We start from the raw sequence: 11,250 nt of genomic DNA on the forward strand, positions 1-11,250 counted from the left end.
TTTACAATCTGACATGACCAAGAGTCGCAATAAAAAATTTATAAGGAAATTGAGGAGGAGGGGAGCAATGAGAGGGAAGAAGGACAGGGGAGATGAAAGGGGTGGAATAAGGGCGGCTTTGCAATAGGATACTATCACAAAATCAGTTTGATTGGTTTTTTTAACCCCTTTGCGCCCAAGCGCCATCTTTGTGTAGGGATGTGTCAAACCTAAAAATGTAACCGCCTTTTCGACCAACAATTAAACGTCTGCATCAAAGCGAACCTAAAGGTTTAACCTTTTTAATCATTTCCAACAACCTGTACAATCTAACGTTTTGAATTTAACGCTTCCCTCTAGTCCCCTGAGATGGGTCCTTGTTCCTTACAATGTTTTCCATTATGGCAATTTGTCTTTCTTAAAAACAAAAACCAATTGAAACTGTCTTCCCTTTAGTCATGTCAATTTTCTATTAAAAAATCATTGGTTTTTATGATTTTTCAAATAGGATTTGAAGATCAAGCAAACTCTTGCAGTCTTTCTCTTAAGTTCATTATCTAATTTAGTCGATTAAAACTAGAATCAAATGGATATTTTGAGAATTCTTATTTCTTTCAACCCTCTCTTTCCATGCACACGGGAAGCCCAGGCCACATCTTGCCAAACAAAATGCCGAGACATATGAGGGTACTTTTTGAAATCAGTATAATGTGGGGCACAATTTTATTGTTGGTGACAATTTCCGTGGCTGTTCATTAAAAAAATGGCCCAAAAAATGACCCAAAATTGTCCTTCCCAGAACATACAATTTCACGTCTGGCAGTGCTGTGGCCTTATAACAATGAGTCTAAATTGAATCAACAATCAATGGTGGATTTCTGAGTGAAAGAAAGTAGCTAGTGAAGTGTCTACAAGTATTGAAAACAAACAACTCTTGGCATCATTAGTTTCCTGAAACATTCAAGCACCAATTGATATAAGTGCCTCCTCCTCGTGCTAGCCCCGAGAGAGCCACTAAAACACACAGAGACTCCAAATGCATATTTCGTTGATCTTAAAAGTGTGATTTAGAGTGGGTAAGTGTTGGACGGCCGTGTTAGACCGGTTGGGAAGCAAGCCTGAACCATCAAGAACTGAACAGTTGCTAAGCTTATGATATGGACATGGCTTTGCTAAATGCAATTTTTGGAAAACCATGGCCTTCATCTTGATGGTATTTACTTCAAGGCCGTTCTTTTGGCAGTAACCGTGGAGGGCATTGATTGCATTTTGAAATTCCACTGCTGAAACACCCAAGAGAACCAGGTCTTCTGCAAATTGAAGATATTGTATCGAAAAATGGTTGACGGTGGGGCCTTGGTGTGTGAGGGCTTCGGGCAGGTCAGATACCTAATGATTGAAAAGAATTGGCGATAGGGGATCCCCCTGCGGATAGCTAATGGAAGTGAAATGGCTGGGGATAGGTCCTCACCAGATTGAATGGAGCATCTGAGTCCAGTATAGATGTTGGAAAGCAGGACACCGATTGAACTCAGAACTCGTCACAGTTGGAGTTTGAGGAATAACCGTGTTCGGTCCCCCCTATCAAATGCTTATGAGAAATCCACGAAGTGTCCATACACTCTCCTTTTATTTTTCAGAAATCGAATTGGAACTCGGGAAGGAGATTCCTATCCTCGACCAATTCGGAAAAGTGGGCAACTAAGAGGTTATACATCATCTTCAAGAAGGGGTTCTCCAGGGCGATGGTCCGATGGTTGGTTGGAATGTCCCTGAGCCCCTTCTTATGGATGAAGATGATGGCTTACTCCATCCACTTGGGTGAGAAGAAAGACGAATGGAGGGCAAGGCTGAAGAGTTCTTGGAGTCAAGCCATGGTCTGAAGGGGGCAGAGGGGAGGGGAAGTGGCCCAATGAAAGTCGCTCAAGGAGAAGAGCAATGTCGTGACCAGAATCAGTCATGGAACAGGGCTCCACCTTTATTGGTTCTGAAAATTGGGCTCATGATGATGTTCTTCTAGGCAGCCCTGGACCTCCTCCACTACTGTTTCTGATGTTGATGCAAACAGTTGTTGACAATGGAGGAGGAATTTACTCACGGGAATCTCTGAGTTAGTGGCGGGCTTTTTGGCACGTTTGTACAAGCCCGCCATTCTGGATGAGGCTGATGAAGAGAGCAGATTCACCACTTCCAACCTTTGGTGGGCTGACTCGGCGCTCCTCAGTGTCTTGTGATATGCAATTCTTGATATCGCATATTGCTGCCAAGTCTCCGGTGTCTGACTCGTTTTGGCATTTCGCAATTTTAGGAGCATTTGACCCCTCAGCTCACGATGGTAGGGGCTGAACCATGGGGTCTTGAGTCCTCCTCTCCTCCTCTGCAATGAGGAGGACTCTTTCAATGCTTGCAAAATGCCTTGGGCCAACTGCAGCTGGATTGGTCACAATCTCGGTGTTGATAGATAGCTGCAAGGCCTCAAGTTGAGCTATGCGCTATTCTAGAATAACCACGTACCTCCCATTACGTTTTCACGCCGAGATGATGGAAATTTTTGGGCATCTTGAAGCTGACTGAAAGTGGGAGGTGATCAAAAACGGCCAGTGGATGGACAAAATTGCCCGAGATGGAACATTTTCTAATATGAAAATGTGGTCAAGTAGAAAGGCGCCCCAGGAGTATGTGTGTGTTGGGACTCCCGGGTCGGAGGGCAGAGTGATTCTCCATTGGCTCAGGATCTGGGCGAGCTCGGAGAATTCACTCGAGTCAGGACGGATGTTGAAGTCCCCACCAATGATGACTTTCTCCGGATTCTTCACCCTCTTAAGGATGGACATGAGGTCCGAGACGAGATCGTCATAGTCCGTGGTTGGCTGATAGTAGACGCCAATGATGGTGAAGCCTTGGGCATCCACGGCTATGTGATGAGGAGAGGATGAGAGAAGGGTGGGCTCAAAGCGTTTGGTAATGCAGAGCTCCAACCCACCGTTGGGCCGACCACGCCGAGCTGGCTACCTGGCATGAACTACAAAGCTCTGTTTGTCAGGAAAACAACTCTCGTATTTCTCCTCGGTAACCTACGTCTCGGATAAGAAGGTGAAGGTGTGTCCTCGGATCTTGTTGAGACACCGTCCCGCTCCAGCCACTCGCAGCATGTTCGCCCGTCTCTCCTACCATCCTCTGGACGCCATGAGCATGAGCCCAACGCACTTTTTAGATCTATGCTCCAGTGGCGACTGTTCCGTGCTCAATCGAGTACATCACCCTGATATGAAATGGATAAATGATATACAGGATGAACGATAACGGAACGGTGTTTATCAAAATGTCTTGAGGCAATATATGTTAACGTCTTGTGAAGACTGCCAAGTCGTTGGATTTACCAACGTGTGTCCGTTTAGGGGCCAGATGTCAACCAAATGCCAAACCAACGCTCGCAGAGACGTCGTAATCCATCATAAGTAGTTCCTCCAACCCGTCATTGCTGGTTAGACAAGGTCTCGGAAAGCTCTGAAATTTATAGACACTCCCAAGAAATCGATTCTCAGAAATTGATCGGAAGTAATATCGAAAATTCTAGATTGCCCCAACCAATATTCCCGTGACTATGGTGAGAATGGAGAATAATTTGAAGTAAAAAATATTACCCGCACCAGTTGATGTCACCAAGATCCAATTTGTTGTCGGCAATCAGAGCAACCCATAGATGGCCAATGTTACTTGTCTGACAAAAGGTATGTTAAAATCCCTGTTATGGTCAGATGTCGTTCAAGTGCGACAGTTTACAGAAGAAGCCACCACCGTCCACCATGAGCCCCGAGACAACCCGTTTAGCTTCCATGAGGAGGAGGCGGAAGTCAACATTGTACGGGAAAGTTAAACCAACGGAAAGCCACATTTTGGGTCGCGAGGAGAGAAGTCTGTTTTTTAACCTCTCCAAGGAGGAACCCCATGCCACTGTTAAGTGCTGAGACTTTGCCACTGTTGTGGTGCCAAGAAGTGGGAACTGTTTTAAAGGACAGATATCGTCATCGTATGGGAGTAGGAAACCCAGGAACCGTGCAGAGGAGCAAGAGGACCTGGGAAGTGCCGAGTCTGAGTACAGCACTTCATTACTCTGTTGTTGCACCTTCAATCCCGTCGAGTGGACACATTATTTGGCCCTTAAAAATATTTTTTTCCGAGCCCTGGTAATGACTTTGACTGGGCAAAACTTGCATCCGGCAAATAATGCAAAAAACTTGCATATCCCAGAATTTCCTGAAAATTTATGGCATCTACAAATTTTGCAATTTTATCACCAATCTTTGACAATTTTCTGCAACTTAATATGCAATTTCAGCCATTTCAGCGCAAAAGCATTCATATTTTTGCAATTTGCGAATTTTTTTAACAATATTTTTCAAGCTCGAGCTCGTTCATCCTCCAAATCGCCAGACAGATCACGTTGGGGCCAATAACATTGAAGACGTCCCAATAACACCGACTGTCAAGTTTCCAATGAAAATCCAACTTTGGGACGTTATTAGCCATTGGGCCGTTTCCGAATTGCATTTTATTCACAAAAAACAGTCTGTGACTACAGAGTATTATGTTGATGAAATATTGTCCAAGCCATTATTGCCAGCTTTGTCAAGGACTTGCAAAAACGGTTCTATTCTAGAACCAAAATTGCTTGACCCTTTAAGAAGGATTTTCTAACAAGAAGGCGGTCCAACGCTCTTGTTGTTTTTGGAGCAATTTCTGTCTCCTATTAAAAATCTGAGAACCTTGCTCCAGGAGCAACTCTACAGCGAAGCACCAGCGACCTCGGAGCAAACCTTTGTTCGTAATCTGAAAAATTCTTGGAGAAAGATTTCACCAGACAACCTGGAGAAATTGTAAACTGGAATGCCTTAACAAATTCCAAAGTATATTCGACTGCAAGGTCTCCATATTGGGAAATTTGTACTTCTAAGTATGGGCGATACATTTAATAGCCAAGATGAGCTTTTGAGCTTTAAAAACCACCATCTATTGTTGGACATAATGTATGGTTGCCGGGTTTTTTAAGGAATATAATGTACACTTTGAGACACACATATGCAAATAATAGTACGAGTATGAACAAGAAGCCTATTTGTATTTTCATACCCATAAAGATTTCAGCTTGACACCCTTTCTGGAAATATTGCACTTCAAAAGCCAAAAAAAGTTCGATTTTTGCGTAACACATGAACTGTTTGAAAAAATCCTCCTCTAAAGGTGCGCTGACGGTGTTTTTCCGAGGCATATAAATTGATATCTGTATCCGTGTAGACTTGTTGCCAATTCGCAAACAAATGAGAATACATGAGGGGTCCATAAACTCGATGTAAGTTGAAAATGACATGGTCAGGTCCTGTAGGGACTCCCACAAGCGCAAACCCCAAGTCTTTGACTAGGCACCATGCCCTGGCCATAGCAATAAGGTCACCGTAAGGATTCAGTGCATCTCCATACCGACCCAATCCAGAATGTTCTATACTTGAAAAGGAAACCACTCCATCAAAAACAGGGAGGGTTCCATCAAGAAAAGCAGCGGTAAGTTCGGGTGGAGTGTAGGTGGTGATCTGTGGATGGTCACACTTGATACTTGAGTATTCGAGTGTGCTCACATGAGAGGCGCCTTGCTCCAATAACATGGCTTCAACCCAGGGCTCCTAGGGAAAGGAAAGACTAGTCGATGAAGTTTTGCCAAAACAAAGATTCAATACCGTTAACTTCTGATCAAACGATTTAAAATATATACATCATAAATCATAGCATGAAGTTGAAGGGTGTGGATCTTTTGAACATAAATAACATTTAAACATAAAAATGGCTGTAGCTACCGTGATTTTTTCCTCAGCATTTACGTTTGGTTGTAAAAAGAATTCCCAATGGTTAAACAAAAAAGTACACTTGCATTCGATGAAGAGTAAAAAGACCACATTTGGCAACAACTCTCTTGCTTTCCATACCAATGCCGGAAAACTGCATGGCTTTCTTCGTCCTAGTCATCAGTCTCCCTATCTTTATCTAATGTTCAGATTTGATCGTTTCCCTGCGAAACATTGCATGTGTTAAAGTCTATGGTTGTGTTGAAGATCGGTGAACTACTGACAATTTACCTGAGATCCAATAACTAGGACAAGAGCCCCATTAATTTTAGCATGATGCATCGCCAACTTTAACTTGGAATATGCCTTGGCTCCATATGGAGATATTGGGATTCCATGTCTTATTTTGGTGACTAAATTTTGCACCATGTCTTTATTCCAATCAGCGTATTTAGAGAATGGTGTTTCGCCATTTCTGAACATGTTGGAAACGTGCACTCTTCCTTGGTATGTGAAATCATCATATAGAAAGGCTGGAATCTGTTGAAAGAGAATGCATGCAGAGTCTAATAAAAGCTTTCGTGTTGGATTAAATGATTCCAAGCCCATAAAAAATGTTCAACATCTAGAAATATTTTCAAAACTGTACAGTCAACGACCTAAACCGGGTTTCAGAACCTCTCGAAAATGTATGCAAAACTAATAGTACAGTTGGAAACTTTATTTTCATGGCTATCTGTTCCCAAGTTGATGGAAAGGAAGTTACTCAAAGTTTTTAGTGGCTAAAACAGATGAAAAGGAAAGTCAATTCCCGACCTTCAAAGTAGGCCCTTAGTAGATCAAATTTAAGGCTAAATATTGAAGCCCAATAAATTAAAAAGAAAACTGAGTATTCAATGGCCGGCACTCATATTGCAAAAGTTTTATTTTGTTTGGATTTCAAATTGTCGACATAACCAGCACCTCACATTCTTTTGCCTTTTAATGTCATCTCTTTTCAAGAAGTCTTTTGCTCAAACTGAAGGGGATTAAAGACTGAACCCTTTTTAGTGCCCATTGACCATATTAACTTCCTTCAAATCTCGTTTTTATCAGTTTCATAAAAAAGACATCAAAATGCAATCACTAAATTTCCTAATCGGATGTAGTCACTTAAAAATTGCAAAACTGTTTATTGGGCAAACAGATATTGACAACACAGGGGTGAGCTAAGACTTAAACGTACCTCTTGTGGAGATTTTTCAAATTCAGTGGATTTGTCAAAGACATCATAGTTGAAGATTTCCTCACAACTGAAGGGTTTGCTAACAATGTTGTACCATCCTTTTCCAATAACATTTGTCTTTGCTTGTTCAGTAATACAAATCTGACCGCATTCAGCCTTTACTTTTGAAATCGAGTTTGAACAGCCTGTAAACCGAGGTCATCCTTTGAAGATGAATAATTAGAGTCTGAAAGAGTAGAAACAGATAAATTTAGCATCTCTTCCAATGCTGATGGTTCAAAATTGGCAGTTGGTAGGAATGGTCAGAATTCCGGTTGTCTGGTAGAGGTCCTAGACAAAATCTACTCTTGGGTTGCTGCGAGTAACATGGCACTGAATGGAATGAAATTCCGCTCAATGACCTTGGGTCGACGCCATTAGACACTCCACTATTAGATGATGAAGGTAAGGACATTGAGCAGGTCTCATCCATGCAGGATTTAGGTGTAGTCCTCCAAGATAATGGAAAGTTCGATGAGCATATCCAGTTGAAACTTGGTAAAGCTTTTCAAACATGTGGTTGGATACATCGCACGTTTAAGTCCAAGGATGGTATCACGATGCTAACTCTGTACAAGTCGATTGTCCAGCTGCATCTTGAATATTTCTCGCCCATTTGAGCTCCAATGAGTTCGGCACGTTTGCAAAAGGTCGAACATGTCCAAAATGTTTCACTAGGAACATCACAAGAACAAGAGAGCTCTCCTATTGGGAGAGGTTAGAAAGGTTGGGATTGTACAGTATTCAGAGAAGGTACGAAAGGTATCTGATATTGTACGTTTTCAAAAGCATCCATGACCTTTATCCCAACCCAGGATTTAAGGCCAATTCTTGTGACCGGAGAGGCTTAATGCGCGTTTGAGAGCACCTTCAAGCCTTCGAAAATCCAGGCTAGTTCTCGGGCTCCTTCATTGTTTCATGTGCTTCCATCTAATATTCGTAGGGAATACGGAGGCCTTGTTGATCCGGTTGCATCTTTAAAGTCAAACTTGGACAACTTTTGAAGTTCCATTCTGGATCAACCCTACATTCAAGGACTAGCTCGGTCTGCCATCTTAAACTCCTTGGTTGACCAAATGCCATATAAAGGTTGAAATGTAATGAATAGACGAATTATGATCTGTCATTTCAATAGTACTAAGGATTACATTCCATGTAGCGGTTAAGAAAGCCTGTGAAAAAAACAAAAAAAGGTTGATTATAATTTTGCTCGTTCTCATGCAGTTTCTCCCCCTTCTTACACTCATTATTATTATTTTGGGCCTTTCAAAGTTGTTGAGCGACACTCTGATTATCTCGTTTTGAACTAGAATGGGGAAATTTATAGTCTCTGTTGATCAACTAAAGCCCGGTTTTCGCTCTCTGGATTTTGTTCCTGGAATGTGTGACCCTTCGGTGTCTAAAGGTGGTCACTTCCTTTCTCCCAAAAAAATGATCGATTTGCTTATTACATATTTTCATATAATTTGTAATGATCATCCGACGGGGTTGGGTAGGGTGGTGATCTGCCGATTCCAGTTGACCGGCATCCATTCATTCCTCTCTGGGAAGTCCTACACTCGCCATTAACACTTACAGCGCCTCCGTTACAATGTTGGGTCCCCGGAATGATGTCCTACCGGCTGCGCCGCGGAATGATGTGGTGTTCCGAATAAGTTAATTGGAGTAAACTCACCATGGAATGAATATCATTCCATTCAGTGCCACGTTACTCGTAGCAAGCCAAGAGTAGATTTGATCTAGAACCTCTACCACAGAACCGGAATTCTGACCATTCCTACCAACTACCAATTTTGTATCATCAGCATAAGAAGAGATACCGGAATTACTACAAACAAACTTCTGAAGCAGAGCAATGAAGATGATGAAAAAAAAGAGGACCCAAAATGGAGCCTTGAGGAACATCCGACTTGACATCATGTATGTCACTAAGGGATCTTTCAACCTTAACCAATTGCTACCCACCATAATGAAGCACCTTAATCAAATTGAAAACCTTGCCTTGGATCCCAACCTCATGGGACCTCTTAACTAAAAGGCCATTATCTACTTTATCCAAGGCATTGGCAAAATCAAGATAGACGACATCAACTGACTCGTGACTTTCCAGTCCCTCAATGACTTGCTCTAAATGCATAATCAGTTGGGTAACCGTGCTAAAATGTGCTCGGAAGCCATGCTGGCTAGGAGGAAGGACTTCATGGATATCAAGAAATTCAACAAGTTTGAACTTCATGATCTTCTCAAACACCTTCGTAATATTCAAAGTGAGAGAAATCGGCCTATGATTACTGGGGATTGAGAATTGAAACCTCCATGACTAGGTATATTAAAAGAGTACAACAATGAGTTCAGCCAAGGATACTAAAGCAAGGAAACGCCACTTTTTTGTAATCACAAAACCTTTACCGCCAAGTTAGGCCTGAGCGTTAGGTGCTGAAATTTTTGAATGTCAATTATTGGCATAACTATTAGACAAAATATGTGACCAATATCATTTTTGTAACCATTGATGGCATTTGCTTTAAACCAGGCAGATAAATAAACTTGAAGTGACTTCAGAGATGTATTGAAGTACAACAAATAAATAGTGCTAAGTAGGGTTTCTTGATAAAGCAAGAGTTTGCTTTAAACACAATCAGTCAAAAGTGTTTTGCTAATAATATCATCCAAAAAAATTGTTTCAGACACATTTTGACCAAACTTCAAGTAATTTGGTGAACTTATTATGGTTAAACTATGGCTCTCATTCTGGGAATGGCCCTCAATCCAAGAATGGACATATTGTAGCTCTGAGCTACATGTCGTTCTTTAAACTCATTTGAATGCTTCATAATCATGGAAAACTATGTCCTAAGAGATATGACACGCGTTTTATTCGACTTTTTTTGATATTTTGAATGATTTTGCAAAAATAAATATTTATTTGAGTCCCAAGTTCAAATTGAAGTCTAGTGTACTGTACTTTGGTGTTACTCTGTGCCTCTTAAATAATGCCTGCTTTTTATGTAAACTGCCTAATAAGTAGAAATTTAAGCTCTATTAAAGGCAACTCTTCTTTCTCAACAATTCTTTTGCTTTGTCAATGTAAGTTCCTCATCCATTAAAAAAATGATTTCTGTTGATTTTCTGTCCATGCGTGTTTTTGAGCCAGTTTTAAGCAAAATTTCACTGATTTGAAAGACTGATTGTTTTTTGATTCATTTAATATTCGTGGGTTTTTCCATTTATACTTTTGGCTTCAAAATTATTTAATATATATTTGACATATGAACAGAGTTGTATATGAAAGAGATCATTTTTACTAAACAACACTTAAATGTATTGTTTAGCATGGGCAAATTATTAATAGTAGAGTTACTGTCTTAATTCAACCCAATGGCCTAACTTGGCAGGCAAAAGAAAGCCGTGTCGTTTCCTCTCTTTAGAGTGCCTGGTTCAGGGCACCATTGCGGTCGAATTTTGAGCCTTCAATTCCATTCCAAAAAAATACATTCATATGGGTCCTGGATCCAAATCAAACACAATTTAAAAACAAGCTGCGTCTCTAAAAATGACACATGGCTTTAGTTATTCTTCAGGTAACCTTTAGCGTACTTTGAGGGTTTTCGATACCACTTTTTATACTGTTGATTGAAAAATACATGAACATACATAATTCTGTGATTGCAGTTAATGACGCCTGAAGAGTAAGTTCCACCTCACAACTAACCATTAAGGCGCAAAAAATATCTTTGCTTGGTTTGGATCTGTGACCCATGTCAACAAATTGTTTTGGAACGAAATTAAAGGCTTGACATTTTTTTTGCTTCTTTTGGGCCAAAAATAGCGGAAATTTTCATCTTACATGACGGAAAATTGCGTCTTTCACTCGGGTTGCTACTCCCTGGGTCTAAAAAACCAATTACCAATTCTTCAGTTAACAATAAAACCAATTACGTTCCGAGCTTCATACCAGACAGACCCACGCTACTCTGCATCCAGATCTAACATGGCGCAGCTGGAGTAACCCGCATTGCCAGAAGAACCTATCTCCAATTTTGTTTCCATCCCCGTTGGTTCGGCTTGGAATTAGTGACGTTCAACTCGAAACAGGGTGTGTCGGGCGGAAGACTGCCTTCGTTCGTCGAGGAGTGAAACTAGACCTAATACAACGCCATGGCAGCCAAT

General features: G+C 41.2%; 1 protein-coding gene across 1 annotated transcript; it reads right to left on the reverse strand.

Moving 5' to 3' along the window:
• Nucleotides 1–5,079: 5,079 nt before the first annotated feature.
• On the reverse strand, nt 5,080–7,237 carry LOC131891481 (uncharacterized). The gene is made up of 3 exons (XM_059241073.1): nt 7,042–7,237; nt 6,108–6,356; nt 5,080–5,657 (listed from the first exon to the last, which is right to left on the reverse strand). Exons 2-3 carry the CDS (start codon nt 6,297–6,299, stop codon nt 5,154–5,156), a joined length of 696 nt encoding a protein of 231 aa, XP_059097056.1. The 5' UTR covers nt 6,300–6,356; nt 7,042–7,237; the 3' UTR covers nt 5,080–5,153.
• Nucleotides 7,238–11,250: the final 4,013 nt, after the last annotated feature.

The sequence above is a fragment of the Tigriopus californicus genome, chromosome 12 (assembly GCF_007210705.1).
Source record: "Tigriopus californicus strain San Diego chromosome 12, Tcal_SD_v2.1, whole genome shotgun sequence".
Taxonomy (NCBI): Eukaryota; Metazoa; Arthropoda; class Copepoda; order Harpacticoida; family Harpacticidae; genus Tigriopus; species Tigriopus californicus.

Coding starts and splice junctions, on each gene's coding strand:
- LOC131891481 (XM_059241073.1), bottom strand. CDS start 6,299: ATGTTCAGAAATGGCGAAACACCATTCTCTAAATACGCTGATTGGAAT. Junction 5,658..6,107: donor TCCTAGTTATTGGATCTCAG/GTAAATTGTCAG, acceptor TCCTTTCCCTAG/GAGCCCTGGGTTGAAGCCAT.